The following is a 27,912-nucleotide window of genomic DNA, read 5'->3' as shown; positions in this document are numbered from 1 at the left end:
AACATGAATATGATGATGCCTTGTATGCCCTATCCAATGGTACCACAGTTGCCACAATGGGGAGCACCTTATCAGTCATTTCAGTGCAGATGAGCAGATAAACAGTTTTTGTCTATCACATTGTTTAAAAAAAAAAAATCGAGTTTTCTTAAGTGTATTCAATTCTGACATTCATTCTGTGAATGCTGTAGGAACTGTCTGAAGATGGTCATTGTGCTACAGAATCTTGAACACTAGTTTGGACAGATGAACTGAGAGATGTTACGTGGTCTGTAAGGAGCTGGGCCTGATCAACCCACTCCAGGATTTAAGAAGCAAGGAATCCTAAACAAAAAAGGCCACTTTCGTAAAGTTTTGTTCTGTATTGTATGCCAAATGTTGTCAAATGTCACGGATGACATTTCTTTTCAAGTTAGGGGAGAGTGTTAGGTATAGGAACTATAAGTACGCGCCTCTAAAGGGACTGGACACGAGATGTGTCGTCAAGACGACAAGTGACGTAAGGAAAAGCCATGTGCGTGCTCGAGAAGCGAAAAGACTCGCGTTGTGAAAATGAGTTGTGAAACCGTATTTTAATATCGTAAATACTCTTGGAAAACACCAAACAGTGTGGATTTTCTTGTGTAACAATAATTGTTAATTAAAATAAAAACAGCTTCAAATACCTGTGAAACTTGCCATGGCAAAAGAACCTCCGGTATGTTCGTTACATAACAGACAATTGAAAGAACAACAAATCTTTCTTCTGTAATGCGTTGGGTTCCACCATAAATCTGAAGTGCTCTTTCTGGTCTGTGGCTTCGCCTTGTGGCGCTGAAGGTGTTGGTTTGAAGATTTGTCCCTTGCTATCCTGTACACGAGATATTGAATCGCACTGGCTCGTCAGTCTTGGTTTGGGTCAAGAAAGCGTGGCGCGACGGGTTCAAAGATCTCCGAAGCCGATTTGATTCTCAACAGAGCAGGTAAATTTGATGTCCCTGAAGATGAGAAGAGACAGACATCACGAGAACCTTACAACAGACTGGACCGGTTGTGTTTCCACCCAAGTTATTAGGGACAACGAAAGGGTAAAACACAAACCCGACGAGTAAATGGCAAGATGTCACAAGCCCTGACTGACTGCATACTAGACTCATTTCAAAAATATAAACAACATACCATTTACGGCCGTGGGAGTTTCGGACATTTGTTTTGTTTACATTTGTTCCGCGGAGTCGCATTATGCCGCCTCAAATTAGTCGTACCACAGGACAACCAATCTTGACCTCCATGCTACACTATTGTATTTTAACAGCTTTTAGTTGGAATTTTGAAATAAAGGCGGGAAACATTCTGCCTCATTAAAGTGTTTCTCAATTATATATTAAATATTTCATATTCATCAGAAGAAACTAGTTCTGTTTTATACCAAAAATCATGATTCCTTGTAAAAAAAAAAATACAATTTATTTGTTGGTATAAAATAAAACTAGTTTCTTCTGATGGATATGAAATATTTAATATATATTTGAGAGACACTTTAATGAGGTAGAATGTTGCCCGCTTTTATTCCCAATTCCAAGCAAAAGCTGCTTTTAAACTATATCAAAATACAATAGCTAGCATGGAGGTTAAGATTGGTTATCCTGTTTAAGGCGGCATTGCGACTCCGCGGAACAAATGTAAACAAAACAAATGTGCTAAACTTCGCGTTCGGTTCCCACGGCCTAGTATGCAGTCAGTCAGTTAACATAACACAAACCTGAACCGATGGCAACAACAGCGTTATGCAGCTCAAAAGTGCCTTGTGACATCTTGCCATTTACTCGTCGGGTACGTTTGTTTATTTAATGCACTTTCGTTGTCCCTTATAACTTGGGTGGCAACACATAGTCCGTTATCGGCCGGTCTGGTCTGTTGTAAGGTTCTTGTGATGTCTGGGGCAAACAGTCATTCCTCCTTCTCATCTTCAGGGACATCAAATTTACCTGCTCTGTTGAGAATCAAATCGACTTCGGCGGAGATCTTTGAACCCGTCGCGCCACGCTTTCTTGACCCAAACCAAGACTGACGAGCCAGTGCGATTCAATATCTCGTGTACAGGATAGCAAGGGACAAATCTTCAAACCAACATCTTCAGCGCCACAAGGCGGATCCACAGCGGATCCATTATTTTAATTAACAATTATCAACAACAGACTGACTCCAAGACTTAATATAGTTTCAGAGAAATGCTTGTTGTTACCAAGTTTAAAATGCAAATGTAAAAAAAAAGTGGGAAATGTGTTCTGTTTGTGATCACGTTTGACAATTGTCAAATACCGTGACATGTCACGCATAATCAAATCAAGTGTGAGCTAACACCAATTTGATGTTATTCCTGCCCAAAGCGTCACTCAACTAAATCTTTCAGGGAAGTTCTACCTCGAAGAGTTAGGATAGTTTCATCGAGCTTATCCAAAAACAAAAAAGAAAAAACCAAAACAGAAGAAGATGAAATAAAGAAAAACCGAGAAAAACCCGTTGTGGAACTTTATTAGCAAAAATACTAACCTCTTACTAATCGAGCGCGAGGGCCGCACTGGGGAATATTGGCCCGAGGTCGTAACAGTACGGACCGAGCGCAGCGAGGTCCGTACAAAAACGACCGAGGGCCAATATTCCCCATTACGGCTCGAGCAAGCTAGGTTAGTAGGCAGTTTATTATATGGCCCTCGGAGCAAACTTGTTTATTTTAAAAAACGCACTTCCGGTCACTTGAATTCAAAGGGTTTCTGTCGTGACGTGTTTTTGATGACGCGAGCAACCCAAAAAGAACAAGCTACGGTACCACGAGGATAACATGAAAACAAATTTACTGAACGTTTACATGTTTATAGAAAAGACTTCAAGAACGATTTGTGGCGGAATTTGACGAAAAACTTAACAGCTGCGGTTTGTTTTTGAAACTCACAAAAGGGTTTCTTTGATCCCAGAAAATTTACTGGCGCATCACAAAGTACGGATCAAGAAAAGGTTGCTGTGAAAACCATTTTCAACTTTAAAAGAAGCAGCATTAAGTCAATTGTCCTCCTCGCTCTCATCTCTGGCTTGGAAACCCAAGTGTAGGGATAAATACCACCACACAGTTCTTTGGAGTGCAACTGGATTGGAGTCGCCGAATTCTCCTGCCTCAAAAAGAGCATCTTCTTCGTTTTCGTCAATCGCCCGAGCGGCTTGCAGCTCGTTTCTTCTGTCGTGCTCGCGAACTAGTGACTTGTGCTTCGCAGCTAGAACTCTTCTCGATTTTTGAACTCATTATCCTTGAGTATGTTGAATGGATATTTCTTCTCAGAGAAGTATCGCTATAAACTTATATGTTGCGCTGAAAACTGGAAAATGTTGCTGGCTCGTATTCACCATTTTTCCTGCGTACGTTCATAAAAAAAAAGAAATTGACAAAAGGTGATCAAGCTCGGACGAAGGTAGGCTTTCAATTGTTTGACTATTCAAGCCGTTAGCTTCAATAAAACGGAGTAGAGTATTCATATCAGTAGACTTCTTCCTTTTGTGTTTTCACTTTTCTGTTTGTTTATAAAATCCTCAATGGCTTCCTCGGCTTTCGCAGATCCCTGCTTCAGAGGTTTCTAGATCTTCGGGATAGTAAAATTTGCTTTGTAAATGATATTCTTCTTCGTCCATGTTGGATTCAGTCTTTTGGGTAGTTTCTTTGCGAAGAATGAAAGTATTTTCAGGTTTTCTTTTCGCAGTTTTAGCTGCAAATTTTCAAATTTCCCGCTTGTCATAAAAATACACGGCTTAAGACCATTTCCATGGAAACGGTCCGTATGGTAAAATCCCGACCAAGAAAGAGCCAATCAGAACGCGCGGATTTACCTCAAGACTACCTTGCCATATAATAATGAGTCATCTTTGACTTCGAGCGTGGCTCATGCAAACGCATTTTAATGGCTCAAGTTAGAGTTTGCTGATTTTGGGAGAACAGATGTTTGGCTTAAAATATATCAAGAAATTTTGGAAAGGAACGCTGCACCTCTGAGAAAAAAACAGTTTCGAAATTGCCTCACATTTGGCCCAAGACATTTTCGCGATCGCAAGGAAATTGCAAAATTCCATAAAAAATTAAGTTGTATGTTAAGTCAGGATGTTTTCTTTTAACAACGTTTTTTAGACGATGAACGATACAAGCAATCGATATGAGTCCACAGAAATGACAAAATGTCGAAACGAAATGTCATTTTTATTGTCTGTACTCTTATAGACAATAGCTACGAGCCAATCAGCGCGCGGGAATTTGGACAGTTATTGTAAAAAGACTTATGGATCTCATAAGTAAAGTTTCTGCCTTTTACAGGTTTCACAGTTCTCATAAATTTCATAGAGTTCTGGGAATGAAAGCTTTCACAGGTTTCATAAGGGTTTCTAGGTTTCACAAGTTTGTGGATTAAGGCGGTTTCTTAGCTTTGTAGGTTTCAAGATTTGATAGGTTTCTTTAGGCCCTGTTTACAAGCAGGTAGGGTGCTAGGGTCACCCTAGCGCTCCCACATTTCTTCTTTTTTTCATCGACGTGTTTACAAGGCAGTTAGGGTTACCCTAGGGCCAGGGTAACCCTAGCTGCCTTGTAAAGAAGAAAAGGCCTAACTTCATTAGCGAGGATCATGAAAACATCCCAATTCATTCTAAAATTTTCCTTCCATTCGTTTTCCTTCATCCTGCCCTCAAATAAGTTTCTCCACCATTGATCCGTACGGCTTGGTTTTCTTTAAAATCGTCTTCGTCGAATAATTCTCCTTTTTACATGTCGCGTTCAAGTGAGTGCTTTATTGTATTCCATAGCCGCGTTCAACATGGCAACTTGCTGTCGCTTTCTAGAAATGAGAAGGTCACTCAGCAAAACTCCATGGCACTGATAAGCAGCTATAACTGGCAGCAACGATAGCAGGATCGAACTAACTGCCAGAACCCTTCCGTTGCCGGCCATTTTGTTTGCAGTGCGTCCCGTTACCAAGCATATAAGTTGTCCCGGGTGGTAGGGTAACCCCACCTGTAAAATTTTGCTTGTAAACCCGGGCTATCTTTGACCCGCCTGCTAGGGTAACCCTAGCACTAGGGTTACTCTCCCTGCTTGTAAACAGGGTCTTAGTTGGTTTCTCGGGTAGTGGTGGATGTGCCTCACACTACCTGGGGCATGTGCCTTCAATTGTGTGGGGTCCCACCCCAGGGTTTAAGGGGTCTTTTATCCGCTCCAGTTCACAGGTTTCATAGGTTTCAGGGTTGCACAGGTTCACAGTTCTCTATATCCCAAAGGTTTCACAGGTTTCATATCTTTCTGGATTTCACAGGTTTCATGAGTTTGTGTGTTTCACAAGTTTTTGGGTGTTACATCTTTAGTCATAGGCTTCATGTGTCCTTACATTCACAGGTTTCATAAGTCTCTAGCTTTCACATTTACATATGTCACAAGTTTCATGAGTTTGTGGGTTTCACAGGTGTTTGGGTATTACAGCTTTGGGATGCAAAAGTTTACAAATTACGGCAGAGTTTTTTGTTGTTGTCGTCGCACGCTTATGTACGTACGTTAAGAATCTTTGACACAAAAAGATAAGAAAGATAACATAACTTGTGGATACTGGATTTTCCATGGCACTGAAAAACAGAACAAAGAGTAAATAGACTGAGTGGCAAGAACTTAAAACCACATACTTGTCTTGATCCTTAATTATTTCTACATTTAATTTCGCCGCTCTGCTCCACTTTGATTATAGCTCAGCAGCAAACGCTTGGGGATTGTAATTTTGGCTGGTCAGTTTCAAAGGACATTATTGCTGTTGAAATCGGTACAAGTTCTTTTAATAGGTTGAGCTTCTAAAAGATTTCGCACTAACTTACTAGCCTTTACAACAACTTGAAATGTGATGTTGCTAAGAAGACATGAGAAGGTCTCGTTATTTCTCCGCACAGGAACTTGTTTTCACATACAGGAAAAAAGTCCGTTTTGATCTTGATTTGACTTTACAGTTAGCATTGTTGTGGGTTTATATTTCATGAGAAAAAATACTCAGGAACATATAAACTTTTCCTTGGTAATCTTGCAAAATAAATAGACCTTATGATCTTGTATTAACACTTGTCCGGCTTGTTTCTGCTGGCTGTTCATTTCTGGAGTGCTCGAGATACCCGAGGGGGGTGGGGCTACTCAATAAAGTTCTTTTCGGAGGTTTAGTGTTGGAAATACATGTACACTCTTAGAAAAATGTCCTCAATGGATTTAGAGATTGTTGAGAGACTATTTACGAATTCACGAACTGTGTAGGTTTACTGTGATTCTGGAAATTACCAGATCAACCAGTTTTTGGCAGGTTGTGATTCTAGAAAGTTCTGCCACGTTATATAAGCCAATGCGTATTGTTTACACTCTCTCTGCCATTGAATAAAAGTTACGTGTAACGAGTGCTTGGTTCGTTGCGGTATGTTTTCTGACTGTTGGCGCGTCGGTGAGCGAAACTTTTCAACCTCTGTAAATTTATTTATTTCATTTTTCACTTTTTATTTATTTATTTATTCATTTTATGCAGGGCCGTTCTGAAAACCACTTTTGTGAGAACGCACCCTGTTTAAAGATTATTATTATTATTATTATTATTATTATTATTATTATTATTATTATTATTATTATTATTATTATTAACCTTTAGTCTGCATGGCAAGCGTTTCCGTGTGGTTTTGTGTGTTTTTCGACGGAAACGTTGATTACACAGACTAGGGGAGGCTTAGCCCTGAGGTCTAAACCCTTACCCTTTTATATTCTATTTTTGACCCTTTCATATAAAATCGTACCCCTCTCACATACCTACGGTAAAAATGCAAAATATAGACAGCAGACTGATCCTAACGGCGGAGGCAACGAAAAATGATGAAAAATGAAAACAAAAAATGGCCAGAAGAACTGAAATATATTGATGACAAATTAGTGGAATTCTACAGTAAAAAAACTGCATCTATATTAGGTTGGTCTGTTCCAGTTTTTTGATAGACCCTTTGAAATACCTACATGACAGTTTTCTCTACCCTGTGCTATACCTCACAGTATTGTCCATTATAGGGTGTACCCCCTTCCCGGTCGAGATTGTACATGTCTACAAGTCTACATGTGGAATAAAAAGTCTTTTTCACATTCCCCTGTCCTGTCTTCCACCAAATTCTTCTCATCCCGGATATAATGTCTCAGTAAATGCTTGAATGATACTTCTACAATTGTAGTTATTCAGTAATGTGTAAATATGATTGCTCGCACTCACGTCACATATTTATCACAGGAAATCGTTAACAATAAGTGCTAAATCTATTGGTACGTAAGATTAATCAAGCTGAACTATGACTTCCGCTGGGATCCCTTCATGAAAACAGCTCTATTGTGTCTTGCATTGGTGCCCAGGTTCCTCTGGCTAACATAGACGGGAAAACCTGGTTCTCGTCCTTCTTCAGGTTACGTATTCAGAAAGCTTCCTTGTAACCAAATTAAGTGACGGTCTTACTTGTAATAACATCTACCGGTATCTCGATCATCGAATTAACAAATCGACGGCAGTTTACTATACTCTTATAAGACCTTATAATTAGAGAAGTTTTGGAGAAACAATTTAAATTAAAAACTAGCGAAATTAGTAAGGAACAACGTTTCACTGTCCTCATCCCACTTGACAACGCTGTCATGTTTTGAACATTTTATGGTCTGTGAGAGTCATGAAGAGTACAGACCATAGAAAACTGCCGTCGATTATTTGTTAATTATTTATTTGTTTTGTCTGGCTTCGATTCTTAATAGGACAAGAGTCATTACTTTGGTTTTGGTTTTTAAGACAGTCAGTTGAAATATAACATCGTGTTTTAAATTACATAAACTTTCGCATATCCACAGTTAAGACATTTTCCTTTTCATTAAATTTAATTTAAATTCTCGGCATTAGCAGCAGATTCAAAATTTACGCAATTTTATTGACGTTCTGATAGCCTCGACTTTAACACAAAGTTACAGTTTGCAGAAAGTAAAACTCAACCGAATGTTCGTTCCAATTTTAACGTTCACTGATCATAAACGACATAATAAAACAGAAGGATTAGATGGAGAAGGGTTTAGTACTCTTTAGCACTGCTCCAGTCTTTGGATCGAGCAAAAAAAAAAAAAAAAAAAAAAAAAAACAAAGCGGATAAAAATTCTGAGAGAAGGAAATGGCGACAAAGTATCTCCCCAGTCCTCACCCCACCCAATCCCAAATACAGCTCGGTCCCTTGATTTCTTTCTACTGCAGTTTGATATTTTTCATGCATTTCCACAACTAAAAAGACATGCAGTTCTTTTTAAAAGTTTTATTTAAGCATTCAGCACTAACAGCATTTTAACTGAACCGACACTTCAAAGTTAGGCCAGGTTACTGCAAGCGAGTCTTCTATTTTCACAATTCATACTTTTTTAACGACAGAAACGATGACAACAAACCCTTTCAGTATATACCATCTCCTGGTCATTCTTCAGCTGATTCACTTTGTGAACAAATATAATAACATAAATTTTCTACTGCTACTAGAATTGGTCCCGATCGCAGGTTAACACATTGGAGTAATTGATGATCGATGATTTCTTCATTGAATTTAATCAGGCTCTTTCACTAGAGTTTTGCAGTCGTGTCTTTCATAATGCAAATGGCTTGATTATTTATGTCGACATATTTTCTCAGAAACTGAATCAGCGGCCTAAAAAGTACAAATTGCAATCTAAGCTTATTTTGTTTAGCAGAACGTCATCTACAAACAGCAAAGCGTTCAGTGATCAGCTTTTTGTTTCCCATCACCAGCTGATCATGTTACGAACCTACTTTTCCTCAAAAGTGATGGGATAGGTGACTTGACGCCTGTTATCCCAAGCGTACAGCACCTTCTCTCTGGGGTTGTAGTCCACCATGGAGTTGCAGCCGTATTGGTTGGTGAACTGTATGTTGGGATTCCACTGTTTTCCAGTTTTGGTGTCGTAAGCAAAGTTAATGGTAGTGGACCTGCCGTTGTACTGGTCAATTGTGTAGATCACTCCACAGGCGACAAAAGCATTTCCCATGGTCTTCATCCTTTCTATAAATTAAAACAAAATTGAAAACTTTTGATAATGAGCAATGAGTTCCTTTTGGTAATGTTTAACTGGAAAATTCAGCATCAATATAATTATTTTTTAACAAAACACTCAAAACTGAACTTTCCAATCCTCGTACGTCGAGACACGGCATTCATGATATGGATAAGCAATTCAATTTATTTTAGGTTTTAGTATTATTGTTTATTATTTTATTATTATTGATTTGGGATTTTTATATTTTTATACATTTTGGTCATTCATAGTTTTATATCGTATCGACCTGAGGAATTTTTTAACCATTTCAGTTGTTTTACGATTTTTAAACTCTTTATCAATTTTTACTATTTCATTTGGCCTTCTAGGTTATAAATCTTAATATATATTATAATATTTTAAAGGAAGAATAATTTTTAAGGGCTTATACACCCTTTATATATCTGTCCGTGAGCTGGGAGTTTCATGAATTTTATTACGTCTAGCGCCTGTCTCTCACTGACTTTCTCGTTAATTACACGCATCATTCAGATATGATTAAAGCTCAGTGCTTACCAGTACCCAAGGCCCAGTTGTAGGTTATGGTATTTCTGTTCACGTCAATCTGAGAAGCCCACAGTCGGTAGCTGTTGCTAGTGCTACCCCATAATAACCACAATCCGTGTTCGTCAACTGCCAGATCCATTCCACTGTAGCCATTCCATTGGTAATAGTTTTTCCTTGGTTGGTAACTGCCCTGGCCTATTTGGGCCTCCACTCGCTCTGTGTGCAGATTGTACTTGACGATATAGTACGTACCGGCTCTAAAATAATGAGACAAGAAGTTCTTCTTTTTTCTTACAGTATTATTGAGCTTTGTTACATTCTCAGATTTATTCAAATGATATCCCAAGGAAAAATAATTTAACTTCACAATTCCGTTAACAATAAATTCACAACTTCGTATGCTAAAAATCTACGGGACCTTAACAACAGAAAAACGTAAAACAAGCAGTACTTGAAAACTGTAAAGAAGCTGGATGGCCGGGATCACAAAATAAAGGATGATCATGTTCTGGTTCATTTTTACCACGCTTTTGTCTTTTGTATTATTGAGAGTAGTTTGTCAAAGGAGAAGAACGAATAAATCGGCTGATCATATTAAAATGTGACGGGTGAGGGAGAGTGGCTTATAATCAGCTCATACTGAAATCATCTGTGTTGATATTGTAATGCTTGTTGGGCGGTGTAATCTTCGGATTTCAAGAGCACAGGAAAGAATTACAACAAAAAACCGGAAAGGTAAATCTGTTTCCACTTGAACTTTGCCTAAAACAGGACTCCCTAAGAAATAGCTCTGTTATTTGATTTACCAGGTTCTTTAAATTACTGATGGGTACACACGTTGCTTTGTTACCTGTTGTAGTAGAGGTGTGGTCCATACACCACTGCCCCTGTTCCGTCAAAGCTGTAAGGCAGTTTGTACTTCTTGCGGGCAACACCCGCTTTGAACATGTCCATGTTTGCAAACTCTTCGAGCTCGTTTCCGCCATAGTTCTTCATAACGAATATGGTCTCAGCTCCCATGATTCCTAGAGGGTCTTTCATCCAAGCTCCATAGGTATAGGACCGAGTATTGTGAGTCACAGGCTTACCAACTGACTTGATATTGGTGCAGCTATCTGCAAGAAATCAAGGGGGAAAAGTGGTTGGTGACACTCTGACCAAACGTAAATCTGATAATTTTAGAGATAACGAAGAAATTATGCTGTTGAAATTGAAATCTACAACAAAATCTCCTGTTCTCTACTTCAGGGAAAATAATTGACAACCGTCAACAACAAAAAATGGGAAAATGAAAATTGAGAAATAATCGGAAGAGTGCGTGAAGAAGGTTAAAGTGAAAATGTGAGAAGTAAAGAAGCAAACGTTAACTAGAGTAAAGAGATGAAGAGAAAACAAACATAAACATTAAAAAAAGTGCAAAATGGAAAAAAATATTAAATGAAAAAGTGCTGTAAAAAGTATTCTGGTCTCAACAAACCTCTCTGAAGAATATAAACGCTCTCCTTTGCTTTGTCCAAGTCATGCTGTTCGTCAACAATCATCTTAAGCAACTGAGGATGTAAAGAAGAAGGAAAATTAAGGAACATAACACGAAAAGTAACGGTAATTTTGCTAACAATGTTTGTGCTTATTATGTCCTGTGATTTTCCAGATTGTTTTAGTTATAGCGTACAAAAAAAGTAATCAACTAAGACAGTAACAAGTTCAGAAGATCCAGCTCGGGGATTTTGCTAAGAAAAAATCATGAGTAAATAAGACTTACGTGCTTTTTTGCCAACTCGAGGGCAAGATCTTTTACCGACAACTTCGATGAATGATGGCCGTATCGATGGTACAAGGCTCGCTTGGTCCGAGGATTGACCGAAGAATTGCCGAGTGCATCAACCTGAAAAACATTCAAGTAGAAAAACATTCATTAGCCTTAAAACTCTAAGGAAATGCTTACGAGCAGAAACTGGCAATAAAGGGAGATCCCTGTACGTCAAGGAAGATCAGATGTATGGGAGCACAGAGGCAAGGGGAGGAGGGGGAGGGGTTTGGAAGTACAAGTGGCATATGTGAGAGAACATGGGGATGTATGGGAGTTCGGAAGGATATTGGGTACATGCTATTACAGAGGGAAAATGAGAGTGTAGGGATATTTGGAAGTACAAGGGGGCATAAGGGGAAAGAAGAATACACGGGAGTCCAAGGGGACCAAAAGAGTACAGGGGGTTATATGAGAGATAACAAGGGGGATAAGAGTACAGGGGGATATATGGGAGTAATGGGGATTGTGAGAGTACAGGGGGATGCATTGGAGTGCCGGCTGGGAGATAAGAAAACACTTGCATAGTTGGGAGTACAGGGAGACGTAAGAGCGCAAAGGTATAGTCATGGAAGTTTAGGGCAAACATGAGAGTACATGGGTATAATATTAGAGTACCGAGGGACTTGAGAGGGCGGGTGATTTGTAGGCTCTTACCGATAGTGCTAGCACTTTTTTTTGGCATTATTTGGTTTCGCGAGCATTTTTTTTTTTTTTTACATTTTATCCCAAAAAGCACTGCTAGCATTATTTTGGATTTTGGACTGATCAAAGTGATTATTTGTATAATTTGGTGATAAAAAGCACAATTTGACTTTATTAATGTCGTCCAAAGCCGCATTTTGCCCTCATTTTAGTCAAAGGAGCCGAGGAGGCTTCAATAAGTTTGATAGGTCAGCGATTGCCCTCTAGAAACCAAGTCCATCACACTCGTTCCAAGATGGCGTCATCCACGTTGTCATCGAGGAACAATGGAAGTCAGCCAGCCAAGGCAGAGATCAACTGAGATCAGCTCCCTCATTGGGCATCTGCAGTGAAGAAAGTGCTGCTGGTGCAGCCATCCTCGGCTGCAGCAGAAAGGGTATTTTCTATTCTCAATTCCTCATTCAACGATCAACAAGAGCACGCCTTAGTTGACTATCTGCAAGCAAGTATGATGACCCAATACAACAAGCGATGATTAACTTCTAGTATCAGAAAACCTCAAACGTTGTGTTAGACTAATGGAAAAAAATAACTGAAAATTTGAAAAAATGTAATATTCTACGTTTAAAAATATCGGAAAAAAGTGAGCATTTTTATGTAACCCACGAGTACTTTTTAAAAAAATTAGCATTATTTTAGAACTTTTTTGGCAAAAAACAAGCACTGCTTTAAGCATCTAATGCTTTTTTTACGAGCACTATCGGTAAGAGCCTAGCGATTTGTGGAAGCACAACGGACCGGAGAGATGAGAGTGCAAGGGGCATGAAAATAAAGGGGATGCATGGGGTTCAAGGGGGGGGGGGGGGGGGCTAAGACTAAGGGAGTACATGGGAAAAACACGGGGGACACAACACAGCCACAGAGGGATACATGACAGTATTCGGACGACACTCGCATGGTCCGCATTCTGGAGTCTTGACAAGATCTGGTATTCACAGTCAATACGTTTGCACTTGAAGCTCCGCCTCTTTAGAATAATATTTCTATCTGTTCTACTATGCAGTTGCCAAACATGGATAATCTTCAAGGACACCGGTGCAAAACTAAATGTTTTCGCCACCTCAAGATATAAGATCGTCTTGAACATCAAACGCCTTGACAATTCTCAAATGACAGAATTTACGATCTCACCGGCAGCCGCCCTTTGCAGTGGACGGTGATCTCGATGCAGGTCAAGTCCGTTGGCCACATTTTGCGCATGGAAAAGGTTGAACCCGCTAACATTTACCCGTTGCATGAGCTCCTCCTGGAGGTCCTTCCGCCACCAAGTCCGGGAATTGATTGTCCCCAACATTAGCTTCTCAGAGGATGACATCTTGTGCATTGCCCAAGGTCGAGCCAGTTGGACACGCATTACAGTTGACTGTTCCTCAGCCGACCACGGCAATAATGATAAAGGGCATGAAGTATTGGGAGTACGAGTACAGGGGAATGTGAGAGTAAAGGGGGCCATAAGAGTAGTTGGGTATACATGGAACTACAGAGGAACATGAGAATACAGGGGAATACATAGGTGCACAGAGGGATGTATGAGAGTAAAGGGGAACATGAAAGTATAGGGGTACATGGCAGTGCAGGGGGATACATGGGAGTACAGTAGGTTACATGGGAGTACAGGGATAAATGAGAGTACAGGGGGGACAATGCAGTACTTGGGGATACATAGGAGTACAGGGAGGACATCGGAGTACAGGGGAATACATAGGAGTACAGGGAGACATGGGAGATGCATGGGCCTGCAGAAGTATATATCTGACTAAAAAGGGGACATGGAAGTACAGGGGTCTATATGGGAGTAACACGGGGGAGATGAGAGTATAGGGTTAAATATGGGGGTACAGGCGGAACATGAGAATACAGGGAGACCTTGGCCATGGAGTAAAGGGAGATACATAGGAGTACAAGGGGGACATTAAAGTACAGGGGGATCCATAGGGTACAGGGGGCATGACAAAATGAGGGATTCATAGGATTATACGGGGGGTAAATAGGAGGACGGGTAAGACACAGCAGTACAGGGGGATACAAAGGGGTAAAGGGGGATTCATGGGCGTACAGAGGATTCATAGGAGTACAAGAGATACATAATAGTAAAGGGGGACTTGGGGATACAAGGGGATCAAAGGGGTAAATGGGGGGCATGGGAGTACAAGTAAATATATAGGAGTACAGGGGAATACATGAGAGTTCAGGGGGTACATAATAGTGCAAGGGGGATATGTGAGTACAAAGGGATACATAGGAGTATAGGGAGGACATAGGAGTACGGGGGGGATACGTGGGAGTACAGAGGATACATAGGAGAATAGGGGGGACGTGGGAGTACAAGGGATACATAGGAGAAAAGGGGAAATGGGATACAAGGGGATCGTAGGAGTACAGGGGGGAAATGGGAGTTCAGGGGATACATTGTAGTACAGGTGGAATATGTGAAAACAAGAGATATATAGGAGTAATGGGGGCCATGGGAGTACAAAGGGGTTAATAGGAGTACAGGGGTGAGAGGGGAGTACAGGAGGATACATTCTAGTAATGGGGGACATGGGAGTACAGGGGGATACATAGGAGTAAACGAGGATAAATGGGAGTTCAGGGGATACATTGTAGTACGTGTGGAATATGTGAGAACAAGATATATATAGGAGCAATGGGGGACATGGTAGTACAAGGGATTCAATAGGAGTACAGGGGTGAGAGGGGAGCACAGGAGGATACATTGTAGTAACAGGGGACATGGGAGTACAGGGATATACGTAGGATTACAGAGGGGACATGAAAGTACATGGGGATAAATAGGGGTACAGGAGGGAAATGAGCGTACAGATGAATCCATAGGAGTGCAAGGGGGACATGAGAGTGCAGGTGAGAGTGCAGGTGAAAACATAGGAGTACAGGGGGGGGGGGGGGGCATGTGAGTGCAGGGGATACATAGGAATGAAAGGGGGACATGAGAGTTCAGAGGGATACATAGGAGTTCAGGGAAGGTTAAGAGTACAGGGGTATACATTGTATACAGAGGCGTAAAAGGGGGACAGGTAAGTACAGTGGGATACGTAGGAATACAGGGGTGACATGTGAGTACAGGGGGATACATAGGAGTACAGGGGGGACATGAAAGTACAGAGAAATAAATAGGAGTACAGGGGGAGACATAGAAGTACAGAACGGAAATGAGAGAACAAAGGGATACATAGGAGTACAGGGAGAATAGGTGAGACCAGAGGATATTTATGAGTAATAGGGAAAATAAGAGTACCAGGGAGTTCATAGAAGTACAGGGGTGAGACGGAAGTACAAGGGGATAATAGGAGTACAGGGGGGAAATAAGAGTACAGGGGGATACATAGGAGTACAGGGGGGACATGAGAGTACAAGGGGAAACATAGAAGTACAGGGGGACATGTGAATGCAGGTGAATACATAGGAGTACAGGGGTGACATGTGAGTGCAGGTGAATACATAGGAGTACAGGGGTGACATGTGAGTGCAAGTGAATACATAGGAGTACAGGTAAGACAGGAGAGTACAGGGGGGACATTTGAGTGCAAGGGATACATAGGAGTACAGTGTGGACTTGGGAGTACGTGGGGTATACATAGAAGTACAGGGGGGACATATGAGTACAGGAAGATACATAGGAGTACAAGGGGGACGTGTGAGTGCAGGGGAATACATAGGAGCTCAGGGGGTCAAGTGAGTGCATGGGATACATAGGAGTACACGGAGGACTTGGAAGTAAAGGGCAATACATAGGAGTATAGGGGCGACATGATAGTTTTGGGGGATTCATAGGAGTAAAGGGAGGACATGGGAGTAAGGGGGTACATAGGAGTACAAGGGGATACTGAGAGAAGTACAGGAATTCATGGGAGTACAGGGGGACATGTGAGTGCAAGAGATACACGGGAGTACAAGGGAGACATAAGAGTACAGGAGAATACATAGGAGTACAGGGGGACATGTGGGTACAGGAGGATACATAGGAGTACAATGGGGACATGGGAGTAAAGGGGGTATACATGGGAGTACAGGGGGGTTATGAGCGTACAGGGAAATGCATAGAAGTAGAGGAGGGACATGTGACTACAAGGGATCCATAGGAGTACAAGGGAGACCGAGAGTACACGGGTATACATTGACGTACAGGGGGGACACGTGAGTACAGGGGAATACACAGGAGTACAGGGAAGAAATTAGAGTACAGGAGAATGCATAGGTGTACAGGGGGGACATGTGAGTGCAACGGATACACAGGAGTACAGGTGAGATATGAGAGTACAGGGGAATGCATAGGAGTACAGGGGGACATGTGAGGGGATATACAGGGGTAAAGGGGGGACTTGGGAGTACAGGGGTATACATAGAAGTACATGTACAGGGGGGACAAGTAAGTATAGGAGTATACATAGGAGTACAAGGCGGACATAAGAGTTCGGAGGAATACATAGGAGTTCAGGGGGAACATGTAAGTACAGGGGATCCATAGGAATACAGGGGAGACTGGGAGTACAGGGGTATACATTGACGTACAGGGGGGACATGTGATTACAGGGAGGTACACAGGATTACAGGGGAGACATGAGAGTACAGGGAGATACATAGGAGTACAGGGATGACATGTGAGTACAGGAGCATACATAAGAGTACAGGGGAGACATGTAAATACAGGGGGATACATAGGAGTACAGGGGGGATAGAAGAGTACAGGAGGATACATAGGAGCACAGGGGGGACATGTGATTACAGGGGAGTACACAGGATTACAGCGGAGACATGAGAGTACAGGGGGATACATAGGAGTACAGGGGTGACATGTGAGTACAGGAGCATACATAAGAGTACAGGGGAGACATGTAAGTACAGGGGGGATAGAAGAGTACAGGAGGATACATAGGAGCACAGGGGGACATGTGAGTGCAGGAGAATACATAGGAGTACAGGGGGGACATGTGAGTGCAGGAGAATACATAGGAGGACAGGGGTAACATGTGAGTACAGGGGAATACATATGAGTACAGGGGGGACATGAGAGTACAGGAGGTTACATAGGAGTACAGGGGGGACATGTGAGTGCAGGAGAATACATAGGAGTACAGGGGGGACATGTGAGTGCAAAGGATACATGGGTGTACAGGGGGGACTTGGGAGGAGAGGGGTATACATAGGAGTACAAGGGGAACATAAGATTTCGGAAGCTGGATACATAGGAGTTCAAGGGGGACATGGGAATACAGGGGTATACATAGGAGTACAAGGGGAGACATGGGAGTATAGGGAGATACATAGGAATACAGCGGTCATGGAAGTAGAGGGAGATTCACAGAAGCACGGGGAAAATAGGAGTACATGGGGATGCATAGGAGTGCAGGGGGGATGCAAAGAAGTGCAGGGGAACTTTTGAGTACAGAGGGATACATAGGAGAACAGGGGGAGATGGGATTACAGGGTGATAGAAGGGAGTACAGGGGGTATATGAGAGTACTGTGGGATACATTAGAGTACAGGGAGATACATGGGAGAAAATGAGGATATTGGATTTTAAGGAATAGTGCCGCGGAGGTATAAATGGCAATACAGAGTTCGGGAGCCGTAAATAGCTGTATATAGGGGAAGTCGATTATAAACGTTAAGGGGTTTGCTCTAATTAAGATGAAACTGTAGGACATAAGAATATTGTAAACTTACCAACAACACAGCAATGAGGAATAACGACAACGGACGATATAGGAACATCTTGACAACGGAATAACTCTGTAACACTGGAAAAAATCAAAACAGTGATTATCGAACAACAATGCTAAAAAGAAGAGATTAAGAAATTTAGCGATCAGAAAATCAGGACCGTTGATTTGTCTTACCTTAATTAGTCTCTTCCAAAGCGGCTCTCCTTGCGGTAGACACAAGTCGTGGTACGTAGCTTTTTCCTCGAACGGGTTTCGATGAAAAAACGATCTCTGTCACTGACAAAGCGCCCTTTATTGACTGTATTATTTACTCAGTGTTTTGTTTTAGAGTTGCGAACATTTTCGTGTTTCTTATCTCTTACGTATATAACTTTGTATAATATTAATACTTTTTATTAATACTTTAATATTTTTTTATATTCATCCTATGCATGGTATCGTGATGTCTCGGAAAATGGTGCGTGCATAAGTCTTGATAAATAAGGAGTAGGGCAACCAAAATTGTTACTGTGTGTCTCGAGCTATATGTTTGAAAAAATAACTATGTTATTGAACAAATGACTGGAGTACTTAGTTTTTTTCCGCTTACTAATCGAAAATAAACGATTAGTAAACAAACAATGACTGATTGGATTTGGCTACGGTTAATAAGATTCCTCCTGTCCAAGGTTTTGTATAATAAAATGATGTTACGTAAGAGAATTTTTTTAAGAACTGAAAAAATGGTCGCAAATAGTGCTAGTGCTGCTTAGGGGAAATTAACTGATTTGAGTATTCTTGGCCTTGTTTTACACCAAGCTTCGTAATTCGGTGTCTTTGGATGGCGAAAAGAAAACATGAATAGAAATTATAGACACTGGATAGAGCAAAGAGGCGCGTGGAATTCGATAGTGTTTAGAATAAGTTCAATCTGTTATTACGGTCATCCAACGGTTTGTTCCGGTCAATTATCTGTTGGGAACATTTTGCCGCATCAGAAATTCGAGTTAAACTGTAAAGAAAGACAAAAGTTTTCTTTAATGCAATGTCAACTCAAGAGTAACACTGAAAAACTAACCACTTTGTTTGCGGCGGGTTCAAAGTGCGAAATGAGGCTAGGAGTATTTTTCAGGAAAGTCAACCGCATGTCGGAAATTTGAAATCACTTGCTTAATTTAATGGAAGAAGAGGAACACTCTAAACGGGCTATTTTGTTTTTCAAATCAGTTAACAGAATAAACAATATTGGAGAAGTTTTCGAAGAACCACGAAGAATTATCGGGCCATGATACGTTTTGTCGAAAACCGTGCGTGTTATTTCACCGTGTATTCCGATTATATTATTTACCCCCGTTTGATCACAGTGCTTGCTGAAGAACAAATTAGCCGCCAATACGCCTGTTTATCTAAGATAGCAAGTAGTATAAACAAGGAACCCATCTTGAAAAAAAAAAAACATGCAAGATTCGCCGAGGAGAAACTCTACGAAACTGGTGGCCAGTTACCGAGCAAATCAGAGTTCTCCTTCATTTTCGTGTCGTTAAGTGCGAAAACCAGACCAATTGCCAATCGCGGGGACAGTCAACGAGAACCGTTGAAGAAAATTCTAAACATCATGTTAGAGGGTCCTCTGAGGCATTTTTCGAAACGAAATTTGTGTATATATTTATTGAGGTCAGGCATTGGGGAACGGAATATTATGTCCCGACTGAATATCTGGGTTGGTTTTAAAAAAGGTGGCCAGATCTTTTCATTTCCACTGTTGCGTAAATTTTACGTGCGTACAGACATAATTTAGCTGGTTTTACGTACATAAACAAAACAAAAAGCGACATATGAACGGCTTGCGTTAACGTAAAAAGTTGAGCGCTGTTCAACTTTTTACGTCTCATACATCGCTTCTTATCTTATTACGGCGTAAAGCCAGCTAAATCTACGTCTGTACGCACGTAAAATACGCGACAGTGGAAATCCACCTTTAAAGGCAGGAAGGCAAACACCTTCCCGTGTTGCGAAAGTTCGAGGAAACGCGCTATAAATTCATCTTGGGTTTGGTTGTCTTTCCCGGAACGCATGTTCCACCCGATTACAGGCGATTGAAAATACGATTTTGGTCACCTTTCTCAAGGAAACCCAACACTTTGGTCTAATCTAATTTAATTATCGTGAAAGACTTGTTTATAATCTTTGAATACTCAAACACGCTCTCGCTTTTCGCAAATGCGGCCTTCAGTAATGCTCAGATTTGTTAATGTATAGCTTTGGAAAGTGCAAATTTTTCGATCAGTTGGTCCCGGTGGGTTTGGTTTACGAAGCGAAACGCAACGCGCGGAATGCGCCCTTTACGAATACTGAAACAAAAATGATTGTTGAAATCTGCTTTCAAGCGGAGAGTTTAAGTTTTCTTATAATTAAGTTTCTTTAGTGATGTAACTTTACATGGTTTCAAGTGTAAGGTCAATAAATGAGCTAAGCCTTAGCGCATCTTTTTGGTCAGGTCATCATGCACTGTACCGCACACTGATTGTTGACGATTTTTCGGTGCGCGAAATTCAAGATTAGAGTGCTGTATCATTAAATTATTTGCTCAAAATTTTCTGTATATGGGAACTTTAGGCCTTCTGTAACGTTCACATTGATGAAAACGCCTACTTAAATTTCACACAAGGCGAGCTAGGATTTTGGGAAAGGCAAGACAATTAATGACATAAATTTAGTAATTTTCCCCACTTTAATTTTTCAGCCACAGAAACCAAACAGATCGATCTGCGCATACAAATGATCTCTTTAGGATTAGCCCTAGGCAACATTGGCAGTGTTTTTTAATTGCTGAGTTTTTAGCTGAGTGGGCGAGAACTATTAACACTGCTAAACTGATTCAGCGGGTTAAGCTCAAAAGATAAATTAAGAATGTAAAAATAACTTCCCTCGACTTTCTAGTTTCAAAACATCAGTTTTCGAAATTCTGTGACTGCGATGATCTATAAATCGTCGCTCCGATGACTGAAAATGTCTTTTTTTCGAGTTTAAGTTCGCCGGAATTACTGAAAGAACTTGTCAGCTATTTATATCTTTTCTTCGAACAACTACACGATAGAATCTCTAGAACAGAACAGAGAAACTAATTTTTTCCGACATCTTTGATTTATTGTCCATCTTTTGTCATGCGTTTTACATTGTTCGTTTATATCCAATATTCCAAAAGCGAGACATCAACAAACATAATTAAGTATAAACAATCTTCACTTGAAGTTATTTCTTTTTCGCCATTACACTCTTAACTCTTATCTGCTCTAAATAACGAAGGAAAATTAAAGAATTTCGTCCCCTAACTATTGCACAAAAGCCGTTTATTTCTGTTATAGCTTATTTCTCAGAGCGAAAAACCCTTCAGCGGTAATCCTCGGTCAACTGTATCTTTTATCCAGTTCAAGTTATACCGACTAAATAATATTTTTCTGAAAAATAATCAGGTGCATATATCTACTATGAACCACTTTCCCATAAATAAATGTGTGAGAATCGGAGCAGTCGTCATTTTACACTTTCGGCCATGGAAAACGGCTGGAATTACATCTTTCTCGTTCGTTTTTGTTTTAAGTTTCAGAATGGCAATGGCAGGCTTTTTGTGTAGCCTAACACAAGTCGTTTACCGAGTCAAGATGTCTATCCTCAGGATTTATTTAGGCGCACGAGAGTGTACAATCTTAATTAATTATCATGACAAACTGGTTTATTGTTTATGTAGCTGATGCGTTATATAAAAAGAAAAGGAGATTAAAAGTTTTTCTGAATCCTCAAACACGCTCTCGTTTGTTGCATAAATGCCGGGTTCATTGGCAATCAGATTTGTTAAGTTAACGTCTTTAGAAAACGTAAATTTCTATCCGTCCCATTTCCTCTTGCCTTATTTGCTCGATTAATTCAGAGTTTCGCTTTTCCAAGGGAATGGTTTACTAAGCGAAACCCGGGAACGCGTTGAATGCGCATTTGAATTATTCTTAAACATGATTCACTGTAAAAATCTGATTTCAAGCAAAGAGATAACTTTTCTTACAATTAAAGTTATTCTTGTGAGCCGTTTGTTTTCTTTTGCTTTATAAATTTAATTGTATATGATTTTAAATGTATGATCAATAAATGAGCTAAGCCTCAGCGGATCTTTTGTTCTTAGGTCATTCCGATCCGCACCGCACACAGCTGATCATGGACCATTGGTGCGGGAAATCTATGATTACAGTGTCATTTTTTATTGGTGAAATATTGGCACACATTTAAATATATCAGAAAAAACATCATTTTGAGTTTTAAATAAGGCAAGCTAGTATTTGGGGAAGGGCGCAATCATTAATGTTTTTTGTTTCCCCCACTTAAATTTTTCAGCTACAGTATCCAGACAGTTCAATATACACACACAAATATCTTTTAAGGATTAGCCCCAGGCCACATGGCAAGCGTTTCTTTGATTGCTTAATTTTTCTACCATTGGATATAACTACTAATACTGCTACACTGATTCAGGTTACGCTCAAAATTTCTCAACGGATGATCATGAAGAACCAAACGAACGAAGAATACTTTCTAGTTCCAAACATTCTGAAAATTTTGTGACTGTGATCATCTATAAATCGTCTCCCTAATGACCGAAAATGTCCTTTACTGACTTTAATTTCGACGGAATTACTGATAGAACTTGTTAGCTTTTTTTTTTCTCCTTTTCCCAAACAGCCGCACTTTTTTATCTCTTGTCATTTATAAGAACAGAGAAACTAATTTATTCGACGTCTTTGATTCTTTGTCCATCTTTTGTCATGCGTTTAACATTGTTTTCTTATATCTAATATTCCAAAAGCGAGACATCAACAAAAATTATTTAGTATAAACAATCTTCCCTTTGATTTCTTTCTTTTTGTTATTACTCTCTAAACTTCCCATCTTCCTTAAATAAAGAAGGAAAATTAAAGAATAGCGTTCGTTAACGAACACAAAAAACGTTAATTTCTGTTAACCTTTGTTCTCAGAGTGAAAAACCTTCAGCGGTAATCCTTTGTCTTTTTATATCTTATTCAGTTTCAAGTTATACTGATCTGAATAATAATCAGTCAAATATAAAGCGTAAAACAATTTCCCATTCTTTTTCAATTATTATTTCAAATGAAACGTTTGCTAACACGTACAACTTCACAAAGTTATGGAATATTGATTTCATTTCGAAAGCAATCGTCTAGCTCAAAGGTTGTTAGTAGTACAGAAACCGTTGTACGCGCTATATACTTGTTGTCGTTATTTGTTTTGGCTCTCTAGAGTTGAAGTTGAAGTTTGAGCATTAAATCCAGTGAAATGATAAAATGGATAAAAACAGCGACGAAAATTTCCGAACCCGAAAGAAAAACGCTAAGAGACAGTACTAGTTTTGTTGATAAAATTTAAGGTAAACCCTCGGCGGTTTTATTGTTAAGGAAACACGTTGGGAAAAACATGTTCGCCGGTCTATTTTTAGTTGAAATTAAATTGATACGCTCAATGTTCCCAAAGAGAAAAAATAATTTTTAAATTAACTGGGTAATTTTCCGACTTCTGGAATCCAAAGCCGCATTTTAAACGCAAGACTGTTCTTTTGAAAATAGTTAACTTAAGAATACAATTAAAATAATTTTGACACACCTTCCGTCTTTACCTCCCTGTTAATCTCCAAAACCCTTCATCGCGTCCTTGTCCGTGATCCATTGAATAAAAATCCGATGTCTAGAAACCAAATGATGAACACACGAAATCAAAGGCAAGAAATGTTCAAGACTGCGCCCTTAAAACTCCATAACATTCATTCACTTTTTTTCGCGCGACAAGATAAACAGTACAGATTCCATCAGTCGCGTCATCACTACAAATAAGTCACGTGGCATACAGCACAGCACACACTCATCAAGCATTTCCTCGCCTGATGTTTTCTTCTCAAGCTTGTTCCCTTAAAATCATTACGCGATTATTTAGTACCTCTAAGGGAAAATAGATCACTGAAATACGCTGTGAACTAAGCAGAGGTTTATTCACAACATACATTGTTACTGAATTTACTGTTTGATAGTTCACATGGCGAGAGGTTTTCATGCTTAACACTGTCGGCTTCACTGTCTTGCTTCCTTGACCGAACAATCTTTGTCCTGTCCTTGCTTATAAGCTAAGGCAAATTCTATAACTTTCATTAATGGACGTGCGAGAATCGAAACAGGACTCTCGAGTGAGAATGCACAAACTTGTCGTTCGTTTTACACTTTTGGGAGCGCGTGGAATAATGCATCTTGCTCAGTTTTCTAGCTGACTAATAAAACCCAGCTATGGCGGGGTTTTTGTCTGGCATTACACGTGAAGTTTACTGAATCAAAAATAATATTTGAGGGAAACTTATCCACAAGTTTTACGCTCTTCAATTCAGACGCGATTTTATAAGCGTGCCGGCGAATGTAAAATTAGCGGTACGTAAGCTGAAGCGCTCAAGGCCTTAAACTTTTGCCTTAATATTTGTTTAGTTCTCTCGTTTCGCGTTTCTCGCTGATTGGCTGTCGCTTCTTCTTTTCTTTGTCATAAATTAACGAAATTATTGGATATATTCTTCAGAAAATTTGCTTCGCTTCTTTTTTATAGATCCAAAATATTTGGCTCCATTTCAGTTCAGTCACACTGTCGGTTGTTTCTTCTCCTTTGACCGCTGGAGAACTGAGTACAATCTTGAGCCAGAGTCCTCATGTTCCTTGATCAGCGGTTTGATTTTCTTAGGACGCAGATACGTTGTGTAAGAGTCATATTGTGTTGTGCACAGCTACTCAGCGGTACTAAGCGCGTACGCGGTGGGTCTTCATGTATGCGTACACAAAATGTACCTGTAAATAGCATCACCAATGTAGTATAATGGGTATCCTTAGTTTTCTAAGGGTTATAAGTTTCTGAGCTTCACATATTTCATATGCATAGACTTTCTTGATCTCATAGGTTTCACAGTTCTCATAGATTTCATAGAGTTCTGGAAATTACAGCTTTCACATGTTTCATAAATGTTTCTATGTTTCTTAAGTTTGTGGATTTCTCCGGTTTCTTAGCATTTTATGTTTTAAAGATTTCATAGGTTTCCAGTTTTCTCAACTTTAAAACACCGAAAATCTGGAGACTGAGGTAAAAAAAATATGGAGAGTTTTTTAAAAATCTGAAGATTAATCGACCAGCAGACAAAACTAAGTAAAGACAAGCGCTTATTAAAAAAAAAAAATCTACGTATGTACGCACGTAAAATTTACGCGACAGTGAAAATCCATCTTTAAAGGCAGAAAGGCATACCGTCCACCATCCCGTGTTGCGAAAGTTCGAGGAAACATGTTATAAATTCATCCTGAGTTTGGTTGTCTTTCTCGGAACGCATGTTCCACCCGATTACAGCTGCAGCTGATTGAATAAACGATTTTGTTCTCCTTTTTCACGGAAACCCAACGCTTGATTTCGAATCTGGTCTAATCTAATTTAATTATCGTGAGACTTGTTTACAATCTTTGTACGAAGGAATACGCTATGAAGAAAAAAGGTTTTCAGGTTTCTTGAGAAGTTAAAAACGCTCTCGCTTTTTGCAAATGCGGCCTTCAGTAGTAATCAGATTTGTTAATGTCAGCTTCAGAAAGTGCAAATTTTTCGATCAGTTGGTCCTATTCCTTATTTTTCCCGGTGGGTTTGGTTTACGAAGCGAAACGAAACGCGCGGAATGCGCCCTTGACGAATACTGAAACAAAAATGATTTTTGAAATCTGCTTTCAAGCGGAGAGTTTAAGTTTTCCTATAATTAAGTTGTTCTTGTGAGCCGCTTGTTTTCTTTTGCTTTAGTGATGTAATTTTATATGTTTTCAAGTACAGTCGACTCCCGATAACTCGAACCCTCGCTAACTCGAACCAATTTTCCTTTCCTTTCAGGTCATTTTCTATATAATTTTACCCTCGATAACTCGAACCTTTTTCAATTTCCTTTGAAGGTTCGAGTTATCGGGAGTCGACTGTATGTGCACGTGCATGGTCAATAAATGAGCTAAGGATCTTTTTTTGTCACGTCACTAGTACTGTACCGCACACTTGCTGAAAATTTTTCCGGTTGCGAAATTCAAGCCGATTAGAGTTTTACTGTTATCAGTGAAATATTGGCCCAAAATATTCTGTATATGGGAACTTTAAGCCTTCTGTCACGTTCTCGTTGATGAAAACGTCTTCTTAAGTTCGACACAAGGCGAGCTAGGATTTTGTGAAGGGCAAGGCAATTAATGACATAAATTTAGTAATTTTCCCAACTATAATTTTTCAGCTACAGAAACCAAACAGATCGATCTGCACATACAAATGATCTCTTTAGGATTAGCCCCAGGCAACACTGGAAGCGTTTTTTAATTGCTTAATTTTCCTCTAAGTGGGTGAAACTACTAACACTGCTAAACTGATTCAGCGGGTTAGGCTCAAAATGTCTCGGCGGACGAAGAACGAGACAAATTAAGAATGTTAAGATAAGTTCCATGCCTCGACTTTCTACCTTCGAAACATCAGTTTTCGAAATTCTGTGACTGCGATGAGTTATAAATCGTAGTTCCGATGACTAAAAATGTTTTTTTCCGACTTTAAATTCGTCGGAATTACTGATAGAACTTGTCAGTCATGTTTCCTCTTTTGCACAAACAGCTGCACTTTTAATCTCTTTCCTTTTATGAGAACAGACAACTAATTTTCTCAGACATCTTTTGATTCTTTGTCCATCTTTTGTCATGCGTTTAACATTGTTCGTTTACATCTAATATTCCCCGCCAAAGGCGAGACATCAACAAACATAATTAAGTATAAACAATCTTCACTTTAATTTAGTCCTTTTTCGTTATTACTCTCTAAACTCCCATCTTCCTTGAATAACGAAGGAAAATTAAAGAATTTCGTCCCTTTACTTGCACAAAAGCCGTTAATTTCGATTCTGTTAAGCTTATTTCTCAGAGCGAAAAACCCTTTAGCGGTAATCCTCTGCCGTTTTGCATCTTTTATCCAGTTAAAGTTAAACAATATTTTTCTGAATAATCATCAGGTAAATATATCTACTATGAACAAATTTCCCATAAATAGATGTGTAAGAATCGGAGCAGGACTTTCTCTTGTGCATACACAAATTTGTCGTCATTTTACACTTTTGGAAAACGGGTGGAATCATGATGGCGTCTCGCTCATTCGTTCTAGCTTCAAGTCTCAGACCAAAGGCAGGCTTTTTGTGTATCTCAACACAAGTCGTTTACCGAGTCAAGATGACTATTTTCAGGGATTATTTAGGCGGACGTGGGTGTACAGTCTTAATTAATTATCATGAAACACTGGTGAATGTAGCAAATGCGTTATAAAAAAAAAAGATTACAGGTTTTTCTGAATTCTCAAACACGTTCTAGTTTGTCGCATTAATGCCGCGTTCATTGGCAATCCGATTTGTTAAGTTAACTGTCTTCAGAAAGCGTAAATTTCTAGTCGTATCATTTCCTCTTGCCTTATTTGCTCGCTTGAGTAAGAATATCAATTTCAGTCGTTTTCCGAGGGAATGGTTTACTAAGCAAAACCCGGCAACGCGTTGAATGCGCATTTGAAGTATAGTTAAACAAGATTTATTGTAGCAATCTGATTTCAAGCAAAGAGATAACTTTTCTTACAATTAAATTTGTTCTTGTGAGCTATTTGTTTTCTTTTGCTTGAGAAATTTAATTGTATATGATTTCAAGTGTATGGTCAATAAATGAGCTAAGCCTCAGCGGATTTTTTTTTCTCAGGTCATTCCGCACCGCACACAGCTGATCATGGACCATTGGTGCGGAAAATTTATGATTACAGTATCATATTTTACTGGTGAAATATTGGCACACATTTAAATATATCAGAAAAAACATCATTTTGAGTTTTAAATAAGGCAAGCTAGTATTTGCGGAAGGGCGCAATCATTAATGTTTTTTAGTTTCCCCCACTTAAATTTTTCAGCTACAGTATCAGTACAGCTACAGTATATTTCAATATACACACACAAATATCTTTTGAGGATTAGCCCCAGGCAA

At 39.7% G+C, this 27,912-nt stretch overlaps 1 protein-coding gene across 4 annotated transcripts in view; it reads right to left on the bottom strand.

The window, feature by feature from the left end:
* LOC146466599 (olfactomedin-like protein 2B) overlaps window positions 1–27,912 on the bottom strand; it is a 126,600-nt gene that overhangs the window by 76,000 nt on the left and 22,688 nt on the right. The window contains exons 1-6 of one of the 4 annotated variants that reach the window (XM_085127061.1): window positions 17,841–17,925; window positions 11,406–11,528; window positions 11,121–11,193; window positions 10,494–10,758; window positions 9,653–9,900; window positions 8,332–9,102 (exon numbers count right to left, since the gene is read on the bottom strand). The exons of 2 other annotated variants lie outside the window; for them this stretch is intronic. In XM_085127061.1, the coding sequence (XP_084983187.1) occupies window positions 8,849–9,102; window positions 9,653–9,900; window positions 10,494–10,758; window positions 11,121–11,193; window positions 11,406–11,528; window positions 17,841–17,888 (1,011 nt within the window). In that variant the 5' untranslated portion in view covers window positions 17,889–17,925 and the 3' untranslated portion in view covers window positions 8,332–8,848. Of the gene's footprint in view, window positions 1–8,331; window positions 9,103–9,652; window positions 9,901–10,493; window positions 10,759–11,120; window positions 11,194–11,405; window positions 11,529–17,840; window positions 17,926–27,912 lie in introns of those variants that run through there. One more of the 4 variants, XM_085127060.1, reaches the window with a different exon arrangement.

The sequence above is a fragment of the Pavona decussata genome, unplaced genomic scaffold (assembly GCF_977016875.1).
Source record: "Pavona decussata unplaced genomic scaffold, jaPavDecu1.1 SCAFFOLD_143, whole genome shotgun sequence".
NCBI lineage: Eukaryota > Metazoa > Cnidaria > Anthozoa > Scleractinia > Agariciidae > Pavona > Pavona decussata.
The sequence above is the reverse complement of the archived record's forward strand: the minus strand, read 5'-3'. Positions and strand labels throughout refer to the sequence as shown.